Source organism: Mercenaria mercenaria, chromosome 7 (genome assembly GCF_021730395.1).
Source record: "Mercenaria mercenaria strain notata chromosome 7, MADL_Memer_1, whole genome shotgun sequence".
Lineage (NCBI taxonomy): Eukaryota > Metazoa > Mollusca > Bivalvia > Venerida > Veneridae > Mercenaria > Mercenaria mercenaria.
In genome coordinates, this window is record NC_069367.1 from 1,729,173 (window position 1) to 1,752,709 (window position 23,537).

Consider the following 23,537-nt stretch of genomic DNA (forward strand, 5'->3'; position numbering starts at 1 on the left):
TACAACATGGATGGTACCTCCAATTTTAAGGTGTATTTTTACATACCTATACCTGATAAGGATTTTTTTGTAGACTTTGATTTTTTTTTTTGTGGACTTAGATTTGTTTTTTGAAGTTTTCCTTTTGTTGTTCCAGTCCTTTGGGGCTACAACAGTCAAGTTCTTAAAATTTTGCTCCAATCCTATGATGTAAGCTTTCGGGCGTATATTGCCCCGCATGGCGGCGCTCTTGTTATTATACCAACAGGGTTGGTTCCCAAAAAAAGATACTGTCTGAATGGCAAACAGTCCAGATTTTGATTAGACTGCATGGATGTACAGGTTGATCATGATCTACACTGGTTGCGGAGCCAGCATAAATTGTGTCCAGGATGATAAGGGTTAAAGTCTGTTCCATATACAGAAATATCTGAGGCTTAATTAGAATTTTTAATATTTGTGAGAACATGTAATTATGCTTAATCCTTACTCTGCTAAAATACAATAATGAACTTGTCCATGTTTTAATTTAAACCTTTTAAAGGGGGTTCTTACCAAAAAGATACTGTTTTGTTTCGACAGTGTAAGATAGCAATTATCTATACTCTTAAAACTATGCTGTAAAGAAATTGACTGAAAAATTGAAGATGAAGTTGTGAGATCACATAGGAAGGGCATGTATTGTCCATCTGAATACTAGTAGCTGTATAATGATAAGAATGATTTTCATGAAGTATTTACGGGTCACTTTCTAAGGAGATAGTGGGTCTTTAAGGTGTTTGAGATAACATTAGCTGAAATTTTAATTAAGTTGTTCGTTATTGCAGTAGCTGAAAATTTAAGGTGTATGAAGTAACATTTGCAAAACTTTTAAGGTTTTTGATATAACATAAGCTGAAATTTTAAGGTGTTTGATATTGCAGTAATTGAAAATTTAAGGTGTTTGAAGTAAAATTTGCAGAAATTTGAAGGTGTTTGTTATAGCAGTAACTGAAATTTTAAGGTGTTTGATATTGCAGTAGCTGAAATTTTAAGGTGTTTGTCATAGCATTAGCTGAAATTTTAAGGTGTTTGATATTGCAGTAGCTGAAATTTTAAGGTGTTTGATATTGCAGTAGCTGAAATTTTAAGGTATTTGATATAGCAGTAGCTGAAATGTTAAGGTGTTTGTTATAGCAGTAGCTGAAATTTTAAGGTGTTTGTTATAGCAGTAGCTGAAATTTTAAGGTGTTTGTTATAGCAGTAGCTGAAATTTTAAGGTGTTTGATATTGCAGTAGCTGAAATTTTAAGGTGTTTGTTATAGCAGTAGCTGAAATTTTAAGGTGTTTGATATTGCAGTAGCTGAAATTTTAAGGTATTTGATACTGCAGTAGCTGAAATTTTAAGGTGTTTGGTATTGCAGTAGCTGAAATTTAAAGGTGTTTGATATAGCAGTAGCTGAAATTTTTAAGGTGTTTGATATAACATTAGCTAAAATTTTTAAGGTGTTTTATCGAGCAGGAGCTGAAGTTTTAAGGTGTTTGGTAATATTATAACATTAGCTGACATTTGATTGTGTTATAAATTAAATTTGCTAAGATTGGAACAAGGATTCCGCATTATTTTCATATTTATATCAATGCGCTTATTTTTGCAGGAGTTGGGCAGTGCTGGACATTGTCCCCCAGTTACAGACATACAAGTGCAACCATGGCAACCAGACAGATGTCTGTCATAATGATATTTCTTTAGAAAGGTAAGTAAAAACTGCCTCGTACATAAAAAGTTTATCGAAGAGTGTGAGAAAGTTTGTTCCAATTTAGCAAAATGATATATAAATTTGTAGAGATGTAAGAGACCATTATAGAAAAGGTCCGTATTACTGTGAAATTATTAATTTTCGTGGATTTCATAGTCAGGTCAATCAACGAAATTTAATCCCAACGAACAAGTAAAATTCCAATTCATTTTATGTTCAAAAGTTGAAATTCACTAATTTATATATCCCCACGAAATTGCCGTTTTGACCAAAACCACGAAATTTCATGCCCACGAAATTAAATGATTTAACAGTATTCCATTATAGAGCTACTTATCAGTAAAGATGTTCTAAGGTTATACTACTACATGATAATCATGCTTTTGACAAATACAAGTTCTTCAGTCAATCTTAAAAATTTATTTACTACCTTTTTAAAGGCTTTTTTGTAACCCTATAAATACAATACAGAAACATTGCATTCCAAATTTCGGCTAAAAATGATCTTTCAATAAATTTGATGTCTGGTCATATAATGAACATCAGAATTTGAGTTTATATTTCTTAAAAATGCCAAATCAAGAAAAAAGATGCTTTGGTTGGGCCGCTTTAGCAAATTTAGCTTTCACCCTGTCTTTACCAATACATCATGGAGGAATATGAACAGAAAGACCGTTTACCCGTACCATGCTGGAAACTATTGGTTCTGCCTGTGCGACCAGTGTAGATACATCCATCCAGGTCTGATCATGATCTTCACTGTTCGCAATTCAGCTAGCATCTTTTTTGTAAACATCCCTTTTAACAATTAATGGTGCTGTCCAAATTGAAAGATGGACAAGTTCATTATAGAAATTTAGCTGGGAAAGGGATAAACATAGATATTTATAACTAAGACAGTGTACCTTGAGTAAAGCATTTCATTAAATTTTTAGTGTAAAAGTTAGTATAAATATTAAATCTCATGTGTTTCCACAACGTATAGTGTGTGTTCAAAGTTTTCTTAATAAATATAGCATTTATTTCACTTCTTTTGTTATCCCCCGACGAAAGTCAGAAGGATATAGTTTTGGCGTTGTCCGTCCGTCCAGAGCCATATCTAGAAAGTGGTTGGGAATATTTATATAATACTTCATATACATGTACACCACAAGGAGTTTTTGCGGCCCGTCAAGATTCAGTCAGATTGCCCTAGTAACACAAGAGTTATGGCCCTTAGAAGTTTCTAGTGTTAACTATATATGGTACTATAAATATGGTAATTTCTGCATCATAAGTTTTGATATAATTGACCTAGAACTATGAAACTTATACAGAATTTAGATCACCATAATATGGTTGTGTACACAATTTCGTTTGGATTTATATGTAACTTCAGAGTTATTGCCCTTTAATTGTATAAAAATCCACATATTTGTACATAACAAACTTACCATTTGGTAGAATTTCATTAAATTTCTTTCATTCTTTTCCATGAACATTTATTGTAAACATGTGAAGTTGTGTACCCACACCTGGTCACCCCCTTACCTTGGTCACACCCCCTCCCCCCCCCCCCCCCCCCCCCCCGCCAAAAAAAAAAAAAATAATAATAATTTCTTATTTTAGATTTTTTTCAAACAAACTTCATATACATGTCCACTATGAGGTTATGGGGCCCGTCAAGTTTCAGTCAGACTGCCCAAGTAACACCAGTGTTATGGCCCTTAGAAGTTTCTAGTGTTAACTATATAGGGTACTCTAAATATGGCAATTTCTGCATCATAACTTTTGATATATTTGACCTTGAACTATGAAACATATATAGAATTTAGAGCACCATAATGTGATTGTGCACACACAATCTCGTTTGGATTTCTTTTGTAACTTCAGAGTTATTGCCCTTTAATTGTTTAAAAATCCACATATTTGTACATAACAAACTTACCATTTGGTAGAATTTCATTAAATTTCTTTCATTCTTTTCCATGAAGATTTATTATACACATGTGAAGTTGTGCATCCACACCTGGTCACCAACTTGCTTTGGTCCACACCCCCTCCCCCCCCCCCCCCCCCCCTGTCGCACCCCCCATTTTTTTTTTTTTTCATTCCTTTAATTTAGATTTTTTTTCAAACCTTCCATGAATATTTATCAACATGCAACTTGTACCATTCTCCCACCTCGCTCCTCCGCTGGGTCATGCCCACTACCTATCATGCATCCTCCACCCCCCCCACCCCACCCCAACCTCGCTCCCTTCACCCCATTTTTTTTTTTTTTTTTTTTTTTTTTAATTTTTAATTTTCCATCAGTATTTATAATCAACATGTGAAGTTTTGTTTCCTCACCCCCACCCCCCTCAAAAAAAGAATATAAACATATATTTATATATATACATATATATATATATTTCCATTCCTTTTTTTTAAAAAAATGTTCAAACCTTCAACATGTTAAGTTGTAACTGCACCAACCTTGCCCCCCAGCCATGTTCAAGAGGTATCTTACTTGATTGTGTTCTCTTATGGACATCTGTTCTTTTAAGTTCAAATGTACATGTTAAACAGCAAAGCTTAGTGCCAAACCACTCAGACAGTATTTCGTTCCACCTAAACTTCAAGCTCACATTTCAATTAACTGCATTTAATTTTAAAAGCTAAGCTTATTACAGTAAACATATACATGTACCATTCAAAATAAATTCTTTAGTCAGGATCAAAGTATCATACATTTATTATGTACTCTTTAATTAAACATTTGTTTTTTGTTAAATTGATTTTGACTAATGAAATTATTTGCTTCTTAGTAACATCCTTAACTTTTTGCCAGATATATTTTTTTGCCATTCCTCACCACAAACCCTTTCGGCAGGGGATACCAATTCATCGAATTTACTTGTTTTTTGTTATCATGCAGTCCGGATGTCAACGCTGTCAGAAATATTTATCAATGATAAAAAGGAAGTCTGAAAATTATAATTCAATTTTTGTTTTTAATTTTCAGCGCAGCTTTGAATGGTGAAATCTCAACAATTCCTCTTACAACTGTAAGTGTAATATTTAACCCTTATGCTGCTAAATTTCTGTAATGAACTAGTCCATCTTTCAATTTGGACAGTTCCATTAACTGTTAAGAGTGGTGCTCTTCAAAAAGATACTGACTGAAAGGCGAACTGTGCAGACTATGATCAGACTGCACGGATGTGCACAGATGTGCAGGCTGACCTTGGGCTGCACTGGTCACAAAGGCAGAACACATGGCACCAGCAGACTAAAGAGAAAATAATGGGGCTGTTAATGAGAAAGAAAAGTGATGTTAAATTTTTCCTTAATTTCTTGCCCTACTTTGCTGAAAATTGAAAATATGACGGATTGTACTGATACCAGGTACATGTAATAGTTTCTAAATTTGGTCAAACTGCTGGTCAGATTTCTAAGAAACTTCACAGGAGTGTTCAGTACTAAGCCTAGTTGTGCATATCACTGGCATGTTTGGCTTCACAAAATGGTCATCTGTGCTAAAAATAGAAAAATGTTGTCCTGCTTTCATATGTCAAACTGCTCCCTGGATTATGACAAGACATCACAGTGGTGATCAGTACCTACCTTAGTTGTGCACATTTGGCTTCTTTTGATATGTACTAATCATCTAGGATAAAGTGTCAGATGTGCAGGCTAATTTGTGTACAAGTCATTTACGATAAAATGTCACTTCAACAAATTAACGTTTATACTGATCATTTAAGATAATGTGTCAGTTGAACAGATTGACCTGTGCACTTATCATTTAGGATAAAGTAGCAGTTGAGCAGATTGCCTTTTATAATAATCATTTAAGACAATGTGTCAGTTGAGCAGAGTCACTCTGTACTAGGCATTTAGAATAACGGGTTAGCTGAACAGATTCACTTCTGTACTTATTGTTATTGTCTAAAAGCTGTTTAAATGTTCTCGGTCACTGTGACCTTGACCTGTGACCTACTGATCTCAAAATCATTAGGGGTCATTGACTGGTCATGACCAACCTCCCTATCAATTTTCATGATCCTAGTCCCAAGGTGTTCTCAGATTATCATCCTGGAAACCATTCAACTGTTTCATGTCATTGTAACCTTGACCTTTGACATACTAACCTCAACTCCAACTTTACTTGTATTTTATCATGGTGCACCTATGTACAAATGATCCTGGACCTAAGTCTCTCAAGTTATCATCCTGAAACCGTTTAACTGTTCAGGGTCACTACTAACCTCAAAGTTGAACTTGACCTGGATTTTTAGCTCAAGGTGAGCTTTTGTGATCGCCCTGTGTTGTTGTCCGTCGACAGTTTTCGTCGTCAACAATTGGCTGTTAACTCTCTAGAGGTCACAATTTTGGCCCAATATGAAAGAAACTTTGTCAGAATGTTACCCTTAATAAAATCTTGGACGAGTTTTGAATTGGGTCATCCAGCTTCAAAAATTAGGTCACCAGGTCAAAACAAAGGAAAAGCTTGTTAACACTCAAGAGGTCACCATTTTGGCCCAATCTTAATAAAACTTTGTCAGAAAGTTACTCTCAATAAAATCTTGGACAAGTTCCATATTGGGTCACATGGGGTCAAGAATTAGGTCACCAGGTCAAAACAAAGGAAAAGCTTGTTAACACTCAAGAGGTCACCATTTTGGCCCAATCTTAATAAAACTTTGTCAGAAAGTTACTCTCAATAAAATCTTGGACAAGTTCCATATTGGGTCACATGGGGTCAAGAATTAGGTCACCAGGTCCAAAGGAAAAGCTTGTTAACACGCTAGAGGTCACAATTTTGGCTCAATCAATGGTCAGAATGTTACCCTCAATAAAATCTTGAATGAGTTTGATATTGGGTCATCTGGAGTAAAAAAACTAGGTCACCAGGTCAGGTCAAAGGAATAGCTTGTTAACACTCTAGAGATCACAATTTTGGCCTAATCTTAATGGAACTTGATCAGAATGTTGCCCTCGGTAAGATCTTGGATGAGTTCGATATTGGACCATTCTGGGGTAAAAAAATAGGTCACCAAGTCAAATAAAAGGAAAAGATTGTTAACACTATAGAGGCAACATTATGTAACATCATGAAACTTGGTCAGAATGTTAATCTTGATGATCTCAAGGTCCAGTTTGAATCTGGGTCATGTAGAATAAAAAAGTAGGTCACCAGGTATATCAAAGGAAAAGCTAGTTAACACTGTTAGAGGCTACATTTATGATCATATCTTAATGAAACTTGGTCAGAATGATAATCTTGATGATCTATAGGTCATGTTCAAATCTGGGTCAAGGTGGGGGTCAAAAACTAGGTCACCGGGTCAAATCAAAGAAAAAGCTAGTTAACGCTTTAGAGGCCACATTTATGATTTATGACCATTTTATTAATAATCTATAGGTCATGTTCAAATCTTGGTCATGTGGGTTCAAAAACAAGGTCACTGGGTGATTCAAAGGAAAAGCTAGTTAACACTTTAGAGGCCACATTTATGACCATATCTTAATGAAACTTGGTCAGAATTTTAATCCTGATGATCTTTAGGTCAATAGGTCAGGTGAACCATACAGGGTCTTCATGGCCCTCTTGTTTGATGTTATTCCTGTGTACCTAAAATTATTTAAATTGGTCTAGCCTTTCATGAGTTACTGTCTAGAAACCATGAAAACCAACAGACCTAAGACAGACAGAAAGACCGACAGACCGACAGAAAGACTGACCGACAAGCTCACTCTTATACATGTATATCCCCCCAAACTTTATTTTGTGGGTGTATACTAAATGAAAATCAAACCTTTGCCAGGTTAGTTACTCATTACACCCTGTGATACTATTGATATTTGAACATTACAAAGTATGCTTTTATTCAATTTCAGGTGATTAACCAGAGTTACCCGACCTTCAAATGGGTGGCAATGCTGGTAGAGTTATTTATAGTAGTTAGTATTACAGTATCATATCTTACAATAGGAGCAGTGCTCCACCATACATGTAAGTATTTTCAAACAGTCATTAGTTCTGTATTGTGATTTAAGGTCAGTAGGTCATACTTCAAGGTCACAGTGCCCTTTTGACTGAAATCAATAAACGGTGAATGCTTTGTCTGCTAGACAATTATCCCCCGCCAATGAAATTGGGAGGGGGGTATTGAAATGGCGTTGTCCATCCGTCCATGCGTGTGTCCGTCCGCAGCCATTTCTCAGTAACTAGCAGGTAGAATTTCATAAAACTTGAAATAAACATGAACGAACATACTGAGATGCCCATCGAGTTTTTATCTGGGTCTGCCCCTTATTTTCAGAGTTATGGCCCATGAAATAGTCAAAAATGCACATTTTCATCCATCTGCAGTCATTTCTCAGTAAGTAGCAGGTAGAATTTCATAAAACTTGATATAAACATGAACCGTCATACTGTGATGATGCTGTTCAATTTTTTTTTTTGGATTGGTCAGTTATTGCCCATTAACTGTTTAAAAATCCACAGATTCGCACATAAGAAACCAACCAGTTTGTACAATTTCATTTAACTTTTTTCATTCTTTCCCATGAACATTTATTATAAACATGTGAAGTTGTGTACCCACACAAGATCACCACCTTGCCTTGGTCACACCCCCTCCCCACCCCCCCCCCTCCCTGCCCCCCACCCCCCAAAAAAATCATTTCTTTCATTCCTTTTTTTCAATTATTTTTTAAAACCTTCCATGAACTTTTATCAGTATGCAAAGTTGTACCGTTCCCCCACCTCACTCCTCCATCCAGTCATGCTTACCAACCAGATCATGCATCCCCCTACCCCTGCACCCTACCGCATTTTAAAAAAAATTCCATTAATATTTATAATCAGTGTGTTAGGTTTCATACCCTCACCAGTCACCCCTGCTGCTCCCCAACCCCTTTCCCACAAAAAGAAAAAAAAACATTCATTTTCTGTTAAAGTGATTTTGACTAATGAAATTATTTGCTTCTTAGTAACATCCTTAACTTTTGCTAGATATATTTTTTTGCCATTCCTCACAACAAACTCTTTCAGCGGGGAATACCAATTCATTGATTTTGATTGTTCAGTAACAGTTCATATTGTTTCAAGGGTCAGTGTGTCAAAGGTCAAGGTTGCAGTGACTGAGACTAAAGGTCAAATGATTCATATTCTTATAAACAAGTCACAAGTTTTACATGTACTTATATAGGAAAAAGAACTTTAAAAATCTTCTTGTGTAAAACCACAAGACCTAGGCCTTTGATATTTGGTATATAACATTGCCTTGTGTTCCTCTACCAAAAATGTTCAAATTATAACTCTGAGTTGAAAAGAGACCCTGCCCCAGGGTTGTCTCAGGTTTTACATGTACATGTACTTATTTAGGTATTTAGGAAAAAATCTTTAAAAATCTTCTTGTCTGACCATGCAAGGCATAGGCTTTAAAATTTGATATTTGGTATGTTGCATTGCCTTGTGGTCCTCTTCCAAAACTGTTCAAATTACGCCCCTGGAGTGAAGAGGCCCCGTCCTGAGGGTGACTTGTTACATGAGTTATATAGGAATAAATATTTCAAATATTATCAGATCATATTTCCTGGACTGCTTATTTATAATTACCTAATGACCCCAAGTGATTAGGGGTCACTTGACTGTGACCTTGACCTACTGACCTACTTTCTTGTTTTTTAAGATACAGCTTTGAAATTACTCAGTTTTGAACACTGATCTTAAAACTGACTTTCAGTGACCATGAATGTGACCTACTGACCTATTTTCAATATTTTAGCATCAGTTTGCCATTTTAAATACATGGCTGTTATTACTCGAGTTAGAAATTCAGGGTCATCATGACCTCTTGTTCATGTGAGGAAGCCCTCTAGCTGGCCTAAGGAAGTTCGTTGGTTCTACCCAGGTGCCCTTCCAAGTTCAAATAATGCACATAGTGACACCTGGTGTCTTCCTTCATCATCAAAGTTTGAAAGTTGCCATATGACCTATAACTGTGTTGGTGCAATGTTAACCGCAACAAAAGAAACACGGAGGAATGTTATGGACAGTTATACAAAACATGGGTATTATGCAAAAGACATTATACGATATTTTCTTTATTTCAGTAAATGGATGGGTTAATTCTTTCTGGACCAAAGATTCTATGGCAACATACAGGGATAAACTGAAATCTCCAACAAAATGTTCATGTTGTACCTCACAATGGTGAGTATACCTCACAGAAAATAGTGCCAGTAGCCATGTCATTGAAGTTGCTGACTTAAATCATTTGTACCTAAGGTAGCTGATTGGTTTAAATTGCAGAATTAAAAAACATTTGTAGCTCACAAAGAGTAAGGGTAATTCACAGAAAATAGTGTCTGAGCTAATTGGTTAATATAGCTTACTTGAAAGTGCTTGTACCTCACAATAGTGAGTATACCTCACAGAAAATAGGGCCAGTAGCTAGTTGGTTAATGTTGCTGACTTGAAAGTGTTTGTACCTCACAGTGGTGAGTATACCTCACAGAAAATAGGGCCAGTAGCTGATTGGTTAATGTTGCTGACTTGAAAGCATTTGTACCTCACAATGGTGAGTATACCTCACAGAAAATAGGGCCAGTAGCTAGTTGGTTAATGTTGCTGACTTGAAAGCATTTGTACCTCACAATGGTGAGTATACCTCACAGAAAATAGGGCCAGTAGCTGAGTGGTCAATGTTGCTGACTTGAAAGCGTTTGTACCTCACAGTGGTGTGTATGCCTCACAGAAAATAGGGCCAGTAGCTTGGTGGTCAATGTTGCTGACTTGAAGGCGTTTGTACCTCACAGTTGTGAGTATGCCTCACAGAAAATAGAGCCAGTAGCTGGTTGGTTAATGTTGCTGACTTGAAGGCGTTTGTACCTCACAGTTGTGAGTATGCCTCACAGAAAATAGGGCCAGTAGCTTGGTGGTTAATGTTGCTGACTTGAAGGCGTTTGTACCTCACAGTTGTGAGTATGCCTCACAGAAAATAGGGCCAGTAGCTGAGTGGTCAATGTTGCTGACTTGAAAGCGTTTGTACCTCACAGTGGTGAGTATGCCTCACAGAAAATAGGGCCAGTTGCTGGTTGGTCAATGTTGCTGACTTGAAAGCATTTGTACCTCACAGTGGTGTGTATGCCTCACAGAAAAACGGGGCCAGTAGCTTGGTGGTTAATGTTGCTGACTTAAAAGCGTTTGTACCTCACAGTGGTGTGTATGCCTCACAGAAAATAGGGCCAGTAGCTGAGTGGTCAATGTTGCTGACTTGAAAGCGTTTGTACCTCACAGTGGTGTGTATGCCTCACAGAAAATAGGGCCAGTAGCTGGTTGGTTAATGTTGCTGACTTGAAAGCATTTGTACCTCACAATGGTGAGTATACCTCACAGAAAATAGGGCCAGTAGCTGGTTGGTTAATGTTGCTGACTTGAAAGCGTTTGTACCTCACAATGGTGAGTATACCTCACAGAAAATAGGGCCAGTAGCTGGTTGGTTAATGTTGCTGACTTGAAAGCGTTTGTACCTCACAGTGGTGAGTATAACTCACAGAAAATAGGGCCAGTAGCTGGTTGGTTAATGTTGCTGACTTGAAAGCATTTGTACCTCACAATGGTGAGTATACCTCACAGAAAATAGGGCCAGTAGCTAGTTGGTTAATGTTGCTGACTTGAAAGCATTTGTACCTCACAGTGGTGTGTATGCCTCACAGAAAATAGGACCAGTAGCTGAGTGGTCAATGTTGCTGACTTGAAAGCGTTTGTACCTCACAGTGGTGAGTATACCTCACAGAAAATAGGGCCAGTAAATGGATGCTACTGGTTAAAGCCTTCGTATTGTCATATAACATGTATATCCTGTGACAGTTTCTGGTTTATTAATATTTAGAAACAAATCAAATGTAAAGAAAATCTAATAGACTTGATCCAGTCAGGCTTTGTCTGGGAAATTGTATATTCTTTTGCTTTTGAATTTCAGTATGTGCAATACAATGCTATCATTCCTGGTATTTGGTATCGTGTTCTTTATTGCAATGATGGATCCGCAGGGCTTCCTAGATATGCTAGAAAAATTTGCCTCTTTGACAATTAACCTTGAGGTTGCACTCTTCATCTTCTTGATGTTTATGAAGTCAAGGAATAAGGAAAATAGGTAAGATATATAATTTGAGAATATCTGTTTATTTTTGTCTGAAATCATTAGTCGTTCACCTCTGATTCATGTGGAGAGGTTTGCAGTTACTTGCAGAGAGCAGGTTTGTACTGGTACAGAATACAGGAACACTGGTTAGGTTAACTGCCTGCCGATACATGACTGAAATACTGTTAAAAAACGGCGATAAACACAAAACAAACAAACTTTATTTGGTTTTACCTTGGCAATAAAATTATGAAATAGATAAAGAGCCGCACTAAGTTGCAATGAATTTTTTAACATTTTTCTACACATTTAAAGCTTCTGCTTTCAGTGCCACCTTTTTGTACTATTTGGTGTATTGCATATCTGTAATCACTGGAACTAAAATTAAAACTTCAAGTAAGCCCTATTTATTTATCCCCCCACCAAAGGTGAAGGGGATATTAGAAATGCTCTCCGTCCGTGCGTCCGTCTGTCCGTCGGTCCGTGCGTCCGCAACGATCTTTGTCCGGACCATAACTCCAAAAGTACTTGAGGGATTTTCTTCAAACTTCATACACTGATAGAACACATTGGGAGGAAGTGCAGTGTGCAAGAACAATAACTCTACCTTGCCTATTTTTTGAGTTATTCCCCTTTATCTTATTTTCTTAAAAAATTTTGTCCGGAGCATAACTCCAAAAGTACTGGAGGGATTTTCTTCAAACTTCATACACTGATAGAACACATTGGGAGGAAGTGCAGTGTGCAAGAACAATAACTCTACCTTGCCTATTTTTTGAGTTATTCCCCTTTATCATATTTTCTTAAAACATTTTGTCCGGAGCATAACCCCAAAAGTACTGGAGGGATTTTCTTCAAACTTCATACACTGATAGAACACATTGGGAGGAAGTGCAGTGTGCAAGAACAATAACTCTACCTTGCCTATTTTTTGAGTTATTCCCCTTTATCATATTTTCTTAAAAAAATTTGTCCGGAGCATATCTTCTTCATGCATGGAGGGATTTTGATATGTCTTGGCACAAATGTTTACCACCACGAGGCGGAGTGTCATACGCAGGAACCAGGTCCCTAGGTCTAAGGTCAAGGTCACACTTAGAGGTCAAAGGATACAAGAATAAAAACCTTGTCCGGAGCATTTCTTCTTCATGCTTTGAGGGATTTTGATATAACTTGGCACAATGTTCACCACCATGAGACGGAGTGTCATGCGCAAGATCCAGGTACTAGGCCTAAGGTCAAGGTCACACTTAGAGGCCAAAGGTCAGATACAAGAATGACTTTGTCCGAAGCATTTCTTCTTCATGCATAGAGGGATTTTGATGTAACTTGGCACAATTATACACCATCATGAGACGAAGTGTCATGCGCAGTTCCCTTCTTTAGAATTACTTCCCTTTGTTGTTACTTTAAATAGCTTTTATTGTAACTTTTTCATTACTAGTCGTAGGGAAAAATCGAGACCACTTTTCTGTAGTACAACAAACATGCTAAATCCAATTTTGAGGTGTGTTTTGACCAGTCTCTTCCTGATAAAGATTTTTGTGTGGACTTGCAATTTTTTTTTTTTTTTTTTTTTTTTTTTTTTTTTTTTTTTTTTTTTTAAAGATTAACTTCCCTTAGTTGTTACTATAAATAACTTATATTGTAACATTTTTATAATTGACCCTAGGGAAAAAACAAGACCACTTTTCTGTGGTACAGCATAGATGTTACTCTCCAGTTTTAGGTGTATTTTATTAATTTTATTATATATAAGGTATCTCTACCTAGTAAGGAGTTTTTTTGTGGACTTTAAAAAACAAAAGACTTACAATGATTACTAAACAACCACAAAATTAACATTCCATTTGCAAATACAGCTGCCCGGTGGGGGGATTAGCCATGTCTGACATGGCTCTTGTTTAGATAGATTTCTAGCTAACTGCATCAAAGTACACTTGTCTGAACAGATATTTAAAATATAATTTTCTGAAAAAGAGTTATTTTATCTGGAAAACATTATTATGATCCTGTAAAAAGGCTTGAAAAAAATGGAGACAATTCTTAAAATTTCATTGTAGTTTGATGACTATGTACATAGTATCTCATGCAAACCATGCACTTTTTACTTCTAGGCATGAATAAATCATGCATAATTACAGCAGTGGTTAGCAGTTTGTAAAGAAAAAATGTAAATATCAAATGCAGTTAATGCCCTAAGGAAAGTGCGACATTTGTTATGGTTAAAGTTGTCAACAGACAAACAACTTTTAAATAGAAGTTGAAACTCACAGAATTTCACAAGGTAAACTGTAAAATATGTTAAGAATTCTGTTGATGCTACCAATATATATGCATTAAAGAATGGCAAATATATCTAGCAGTATGAGAAAATCAAAGGAAACAATTTCAGGACTGTTAGATGAACAGTGTTATCCTGTATAGCAGGTAACATAGATAGTTTCTAATACCTGTATATTTTTGTTTGTTTCAGAAATTTAAAGATTCCACTTCCAATGCCACCATTCGTGTACTATCTGGTGTATATCATACCTGTATATTTTGGTTTTGCTGTGGGGTATGATATTTATAACACTATACGAGACATTGTTATAGAACAGACTGGATCCTCACAGGGCAAGGTCATCACCCAGGGAATTACTGGCATAGCCAAAAATATCACTGGAGTGGTGAAAAACTCAACAGAACATACGCTGATTAACTCAACATTGACTTCATTAATTAGTACAGAATTAACAACATTGTCTACTACTTCTCTATTGCTTAATGATACATTTGCTCAAAATATTTCGAGTACAGTGCCTTTATTATAGTATTTGATATGGAAATTGTTAAGGTGTAAGTTTACTGTTTGATTTACTTTTTCCCAACTTTAATTCTGTTTAAAGATAGGACAGTACCATTTCTATTATACATCCTTTGAAAGATTTCATATCTTTATGTATTAGAACTTCCTTAAACTTCCCAAATATCTTGAATAACTTTGATTACTTTTACAAATACAACTTCGATAGAGCACTTTCTAATATATACTTTAGTAGTATATATAGAGAGAATAAACTTTATGTATACCACAGTTGGTATTAAAGCAACATTTCCATTAAAAATGGAAACAGTAGTAGTTGATGTACTCTTGTACAATAACATGGAAACTCTCTCAAGAAAAAAACACTGTTAGAGATTAAGTGGATCAAACAGTAAGTTTGAGCTATGTTATGTTTGTGTCAGTTTATGCACATCAGTGCTTGTTATGTGTAATATAGATCTATATTTAACAGAGAACCTCGTTTTTGACTTTTTTAGCTCTCCTGAGCACGAAGTGCTCAAGGTGAGCTTTTGTGATCGCCCTATGTCCGTCGTCCGTCGTCAACAATTTGACTGTTAACACTCCAGAGGTCACAATTTTGGCCTAATCTTAATGAAACGTGGTCAGAATGTTACCCTCATCAAAATCTTGGACGAGTTTGATATTGGGTCATCTGGGGTCAAAAACTAGGTCACCAGGTCAAATCAAAGGAAAAGCTTGTTAACACTCTAGAGGTCACAATTTTGGCCCAATCTTAATGAAACTTGGCCAAATTGTTACCCTTAATAAAATCTTAGACGAGTTTGATATTGGGTCATCTGGGGTTAAAAACTAGGTCACCAAGACAAATCAAACGAAAAGCTTGTTAACACACTAGAGGTCACAATTTTGACCCAATCTTAATGAAACTTGGTCAGAATGTTGCCCTCAATAAAATCTTTGAAAAATTTGATATTGGGTTATCTGGGTTTAAAAACTAGGTCACCAGGTCAAATCAAAGGAAAAGCTTGTTAACACTGTAGAGGCCACATGTATGACTGTATCTTCATGAAACTTAGTCAGAATGATACACATGATGATCTCAAAGTCCAGTTTGAATCTGGGTTATGTAGACTTAAAAATTAGGTCATCCGGTCAAATCAAAGGAAAAGCTAGTTAACAATCTAGAGGCCACATTTATGACCATATCTTAATGAAACTTGGTCAAAATGTTAATCTTGATGATTTATAGGTCCAGTTTAAATCTGGGTTAGATGAGATTAAAAACTAGGTCACTGGGTCAAATCAAAGGAAAAGCTTGTTAACACTCTAAAGGCCACGTTTATGACTGTATCTTCATGTAACTTAGTCAGAATGTTAATCTTGATGATCTTTAGATCAAGTTCGAATCTGGGTCATGTGGGATCAAAAACTAGGTCACCGGGTCAAATCAAAGAAAAAGCTTGTTAACACTAGAGGCCTCATTTATGACTGTATCTTCATGAAACGTAGTCAGAATGTTAATCTTGATGATCTTTAGGTCAAGTTCGAATCTGAGTCATACGGGGTCAAAAACTAGGTCACCAGTTCAAATCAAAGGAAAAGTTAGTTAACACTTTAGAGGCCACATTTATGACCATATCTTAATGAAACTATCTTTATGATCTTGATAGGTCAGGTGAGCGATACATGGCCTTCATGGCCCTCTTGTTTTGGATGCCTATTAATACTGTCTTTTCTTTTCTTTTCTGTTTTGTTAAATGGTATCTCCTTTAACACTTGTTTGAATGAAATGAAATTTCACACAATTATTGACATTGGTGATCTGACATTTAGTGCACATGTTCCATAATTCTACTTTACTGTTTTAATAGTCCTTTTCATCGTCATTTTTGATTACTTTTTCTATGTAAACTGTTGTTTGTGACTCCTATTTAAGCTAAAACTTTGTCTCTTTAGTTTTCATTTGTTCATGTCATTTTGTTCATTTATTTTGAACAGTGGAGAGTAGCTGTCATCTGACAGCTCATGTGTAAATAAACATTGATTTGGTAAATGGGGAAAATAGGTTTTAGCCAAGAAAGCTACATAGTCACAAAGGAAAGAAATGCTCAAGAAAATAACCATGTTTACATTGTGCATTATAGTATAGACATTAAATTAATCATGACAGACTTCTACATTCTATAGTTAAAGGTAATAAAATTGAGTTTTGAGGTCATTCTGATAAACTTAAGCACCTGATTGGCTGGTTTGAACTCAGTCTTGAATTTGACAAGTGACAGTACAGCATAATTGGACTTGATCTCCAAACGTAGTACTTAAGTAACTTTAAGTATAGGAACCGGATTTGCAGTATTGGCTCAAGTAATGCAAAATTTTCGAATCGTATGAATTTCACATATCTTGAAAGACATGCTCAAGAAAATAACCATGTTCAGATTGTGCATAATAGTATAAACATGTAATTTATTCTGATTCTTAATATATCTTGAAGGAAATTTTTGTCTGGTAGAATTGATCAATTTTGTCGGAACAATATTTTCTTGGACCATTGAAAGTAGAAATCCACAGAAATTATTCCTCATGAACATTAATGATTTTACAATATAGAAAATATATTACTAAACTTATTTCTAGGATTTTTTGGAAAACAAAGAACATATAAATTTCTATGACATTTTTACTCTCAAGGATAATTCAGAAAAATGTTAATGCTCATTAAGGTGTTCCGATTTTTAATTATAATGTTTAATGTTACAGATTCAGACAGATACAGTAAACAGTCAGGTTCAATGCTTTTCAAGTTATAAGATGTCTCAAAGAATTGTTTTAGTCGATTTTAAGTACTTCTTAATGTTTTTTTTTTCATGCTGATTTAAGCAAATTGAACATACTGATACTTTCGTGTCCAGGTAAATTTGATGTCTCGTCTGGTCAAATTCCTTTATAACTCGTTATGTTGAAAAATGTATATGTTAGCTAAATACAGATTTGAGCTTATGTTACGAATATAAGACATATCCAACGTTTTCCATTTGCGAAATATGTTCAAAATGTATATTTTAGAAATAATAAGTTCCCAAACGTGGTTTATCATATAATAAACCGAGGTTTGAGTTCTTATGCGTCAGATTATATCACGAAGACCGTAAGCCTGCGTTATATATTATTTCGCATTAGAACGAAAAATTCCGGTTATTCTACGATACATCACACTTGGGAATTTATTATTTCGATTCTAACACGTCATACTAGTATCAACAGTGTTAGAAAAATATGGTAACTACCTTTTACAGATGTGTTACGTACCTGAATCAGAATGGCATCATTTCGTGAGTGGTTCATGAACAGGCTCAATCAAACCGAGCCTGCAACAGTTTCGTTTTTGTTGTGTTGAGCGACCTGTGGAGTTTCCACTTTTTTTATTTTATTGCAGGATAACTCGAGATACATTTTGCTCTACATTAATGTAGGTTATTTTCTTGTCGTGTTAGAATAAACTTTTTTGCGGTGGTTGCATGTACATATATAAGCGTGGAAATATTTTCAGTGAAAACGCTAGCTCCAATTCACATTTTTAAGTCAAGGCTGGGTTATCTCAAAGCAAAAGGCTGTTCCTATGAGTTTATACTGTTTATAGCTTACAAAATACATGTAATTTAGTATTTGTGATGTTGAATGAATTTTAACACAGTTTTCTGGAGTGATATATCGATTTGTTTGCTTAATGTAGTTTTTATATACTTATTGATTTGAAACAGGTTTCATTTCGATGCACTGCATTGGAATAATGTTTTGACAATATATTATTTATTTTGGTATGGAGTATAACATAATATTCATTGTATATTTCTAGCCTTCTTACTGAAGAGTTCATAAGGCAGTTCTATGAATGTGCAATCTAGTATTTTATTGATGTTGTTTGTAAAATGTCAAAACTTTTCTGTTTAGTCAGACCTGTCATTAATAAAACAATTACTAAAATGTACACTTGGGAAAAGCCTAATACTAGGTCTTTATCATAGAGAATCATGTGCATTTTCAAGTGAAGTTTAGTCGAAATAGCTGTTTGTGTAAAAAGGGTGGAGGAAATCAATATAGCTTTTAACGAAATAGTAACTTTCCAAATATGACTTTTCTTATTTTAACTGTGTCAGTCTCTTCTTGAAAAGTCAAACTGCATGCAGGAGTTGCTTCCCTTAACTTTAGAAATCTCTAGCTATAGGTAGGAGAGATCACTGCACAGAAAATTGAAGAAAAAAAAACCTATTATGTTATAAGTCAGATTTCTAAAGCATCAGCTTCAAAAACTGATGTGGTATCATTGTTAATTTAACACATTTAACTACACAGCAACCAAGAATGCTTTCACAATGCACTCACAAAAACACAGTATGTGCATTGAGGTGTGCATAATGCCACTTGAACATGTGGTCTCTAGCATTTTATTTTGAATATTTATTAATATACATATTTGCAGCTAAATTCAAAGATTACATTTGTTCTCCTACATTTCATGCATAATTTCTGAGAAAAATCATTTGATCACGCTATTCATGTACTTTTTCGAAGTCAGAAACGCCACGAAACGCCAAACATTTAGATATTATGAAAGGTGTATTTTTGCTACCAGATTTATTTACTATGATAGAATTATAAGATAGATTTCTATGGAATATTGTTAATACATCCACCTGTACCTATGCAATATGTGCTGGTACATTTGTATAACTAATTACTCAATCATATGATATAAAAAATGCAAATACAAATGTATTTTTATTGTGTTTTAATACCAGTTTAGTTTGTGCTTGCATTTCTTGCAAAACAAAGGTATTGCATTATTTATACTGTATCACATACTCACTTCTTACCGGTGAGAAAATCAAGAAGAAGAGGAAGAAATTTATTGCATCCTTCATTGATGATTCCGGTCCAAGTATATCTAACATTGCCATCAATGATCCAGTACTTAGGATTTTATTGAAGTCATGCTGGTGTTGGTTATATTGCAAACAAATGAAACATATATAGTTTTAGCTCACCAGAGCCGAGGGCTCCTGGTGAGCTATAAGAATCGGTGAATGTCTGTAGTCTGTTCATATTTAGTTTGTTTCAACTCTAGCGGCTACAATTTTGAAGCAATCGTAATCAAACTTGGTCAAAATGTTTTGACCACAACACCTCTTATGAGTTTGACTGTGGATTAGATCACATCAGCATGTCAAGGTTATGTGCCTTTGATTAAAAAAATTGCGGTATTTCACTTTGTTTATACGCTAGCATCTTCATTGAATTTTCCATCATCATATCCTAGTAATATTTGTGTGTAATGTGTATGACTTCAAGGTTATGGATTAGTTAGATTATCAGCAAATCGAGATGGACAAAAGTTATTTTATCTTGTTAACACACTATCACCTTCATTTCTTCACCAACCTTAATCATATTTACATAGAATATGTGATATCTCAAAACCTTAGATAATATAGAATATGGGCAAGGGTCAAATCAAATGAAAAGATCTTGAACACTATAGAGGCCACAGTTTTAATTCAATTTTTACTAATCTTGGTCAGAATGATTTCGTTCATGGTCATTAGGACAAGTTCCAAACTGGGTCTCTGGGGTCAAAAACGAGATCAGTAGGCTGGATAAAAAAAGCTTGTGAACACTCTAGAAACTACAATTGTTTATAAAATCTTAGTCAAAATGTTTGTCTTGATGATTTCTAGGACAAGTTTGAAACCGGGTCATGTTGGTTTAAAAACTAGGTCACCAGCTAGATCAAAGGAAAATCTTTTTAACACTTTAGAGTCCACAGCCTAAGTTTGAAACTCATTAGAATTGGTCCGAATATTTGTCTTGATGACATCTAGGTCAAATTCGAATCTGGATTTTTTTTAGGGTTAAAAGCTATGCCAATTGGTCAAATCAAAGGAAACGCTTGTAAATAGAGGCCACAGATATGACCTTCTGATGAAAGTCAGAATGTTAATCTTGATGATCTTTATGCCAAGTTCATCTCTTCAAACCTGGGTTATGTGGGGTCATTAACTAGGTCACTGTGCTAGATTAAAGAAAAATCGTGCAATTACTCTTGACTAGAGACTAAACTTAAATTTCAAGTATGAAACTCATGAGTAGTAGTTACTTTAAGAATGTTTATTTTAATGAAATTTAGGTCAGGTTTGGATATGGATTATCTGAGATCAGAAACTAGGTCACTAGGTCAAGTCAAAGAAAAATTGTATATTTGCTATAGTGGCTGCATCTTTGACTGGATATTCGTGAATTTCTTCAGATTGATTTTAACGATGCAATCTATGTCAAGTTTAAATCTACATCGTCTCGGGTCAGTCCGCCCGCTTAGCTCAGTAGGTAAGAGCGTTGGTCTACGGACCGCTGGGTCGCGAGTTCGATCCTCGGGCGGGGCGTATGTTCTCCGTGACTATTTGATAAACAACATTGTGTCTGAAATCATTAGTCTTCCACTTCTGATAATTCATGTGGAGAAGTTGGCAGTTACTTGCGGAGAACAGGTTTGTACTGGTACAGAATCCAGGAACACTGGTTAGGTTAACTGCCCGCCGTTACATGACTGAAATACTGTTGAAAAACAGCGTTAAACCCGAAACAAACAAACAAAAAAAGACAAAATCGTCTAGGGTCAAAAACTAGGTCATCTGTTATAATCAAAGAAAAAATGTGTTTATGCAATTGTGGTTGCATTTTTACATTTGAATTTATGTTTTCTATTGAGTTTAGTTGTAACATTATTTACAATTGAGTCACCTGATAAAAACTTGTCTATTGATAAACCAAGGTATTTTACCTGACTAGAACTATTTATACCATGACCATTGCAATTTACAGACGCTGATCCAAGCTTACTTAGCTTGCGCTTTGGGCCAAGGAGAATGTATTATGTTTTACCTAGGTGAAGGGATAACTTATTGTCTATTAGCCAGTCTGAGCAACTTTCCAGTACTTGACCAAGTTTGACAGAAATAAAATCTGGATTTTTATGACTAAACAAAATTGTACTGTCATCAGCATATACAATAAGTCTGCAGTCTTTATCTATACTAGTTATCATGTCATTAACATAGCACAGGATGTAAGAATGTTTGTTGTGTCCCCTCCCCCATGAGTGCTGGGGCCATATAGATTTGGTCTGATCCGTCCGTCCTTCTGCGTGTCCGTCCGAAGTTCGTGACTTGCCTAGTTCAAAAAGTATTTAATATAAATTGATGAAACCTTGCATGAGTCTTTATCATGATATGAACTTGGAGATATGAACTTGCGCACCTATTATTTATCGTCTGGCTTTGCCCACTATTTTTATAGTTATTGCCCCTGAAATAGTCAAAAATGCACATTTTCACATTTTGACATGCCTAGCTCAGAAAGTAATTGATATAAATTCATGAAACCTTGCATTAGTCTCAATCATGATATGAACTTGCGCACCTCCTGTTTTTTAATCTGTGTTTGCCCCCTATTTCTAGAGTTATGGCGCCTGAAATAGTCAAAAATGCACATTTTTACCTTGTGACGCGCCTAACTCAAAAAAGTATTTGAGCCCGCCCGCTTAGCTCAGTAGGTAGAACGTGGGTCTACGGATCGCGGGGTCGTGAGTTCGATCCTCGGGCGGGGCGTATGTCCTCCGTGACTATTTGATAAACGACATTGTGTCTGAAATCATTAGTCCTCCACCTTTGATTCATGTGGGGAAGTTGGCAGTTACTTACGGAGAACAGGTTTGTACTGGTACAAAATCCAGGAACACTGGTTAGGTTAACTGCCCGCCGTTATATGACTGAAATACTGTTGAAAAACGGCGTTAAAAATAAAAAAGTATTTGATATAAATTAATTAAACCTTGCATGAGTTTTTATTATGATATGAACTTGCACACCTCTTATTTTAATCTAGCTCTGCCTCCTATGTTTAGAGTTATGGGCCCTGAAATAGTTCAGAACCACCATGGATACACAACGACATACGCAAATATATCAGAAAAAGAAAACGTGCAAATGACAAAGCCAAAATATCACAAAACCCTCGACACTGGCAAGCATACAAACAGCTTAGAAACAAAACAACTGACATGCTCAGACAAGCCAAACACCACTTATCTCTAAAGATTTCAGATAAACTAAAACAGCCAGATCTTAAAACAACGGACTATTGGAGAATACTTAAACAATTCATTGCACCCACTAATAAATCAAGCATCGATACATTACATGATAATGGAAACATAGTCACAGACAACACAGACAAAGCCAACCTTCTGAACAATTCCTTTCAAACCCAAACACAACTCAACGATCAGAATAAAACACTTCCACCACTACATATAAACCCAGATGAAAATGTCCTCACTAACATTCAAATCACAGAAGACGAAGTAGAGATTACACTTAAATCACTTAATACAGGCAAAGCATCAGGTCCAGACAACATAAACAGTAGAATACTCAAAGAACTTTCCCACGAAATAGCAAGTCCTTTATGCTCTCTTTTCAACAGATCTCTTCACATAGGAAAGGTACCAACTCTTTGGAAATTAGCAAATGTCTGCGCTATTCATAAGAAAAACGATCCTCATATAGTCTCTAATTACAGACCTATATCACTACTAAGCACTATCAGTAAAACTCTTGAAAAAAATCATTCATAAGCACACATACAACTTCTTCAGGTCGAACAATATTATCTCTTCACTTCAGTCAGGCTTTGTTCCCAACGACTCAACTTCCAATTAACTTGTTTCTATCTACAATTCTTTCTGTCAAGCCCTAGACGAGGGCAAAGAGGTCAGGGCTGTATTTTGTGACATTTCTAAAGCATTCGACCGATTTTGGCATCGTGGTCTCCTTCATAAACTGGAATCAAAAG

General features: G+C 35.6%; 1 protein-coding gene across 1 annotated transcript in view; it reads left to right on the plus strand.

Moving 5' to 3' along the window:
• LOC128546183 (uncharacterized) overlaps positions 1-19,402 on the plus strand; it is a 35,014-nt gene extending 15,612 nt beyond the window's left edge. Inside the window, exons 3-8 of the mRNA XM_053548909.1 lie at positions 1,617-1,715; positions 4,705-4,747; positions 7,584-7,698; positions 9,807-9,906; positions 11,678-11,851; positions 14,316-19,402. Of these exons, the coding sequence (XP_053404884.1) occupies positions 1,617-1,715; positions 4,705-4,747; positions 7,584-7,698; positions 9,807-9,906; positions 11,678-11,851; positions 14,316-14,655 (871 nt within the window). The 3' untranslated portion in view covers positions 14,656-19,402. The remainder of the gene's footprint in view (positions 1-1,616; positions 1,716-4,704; positions 4,748-7,583; positions 7,699-9,806; positions 9,907-11,677; positions 11,852-14,315) is intronic.
• Positions 19,403-23,537: the final 4,135 nt, after the last annotated feature.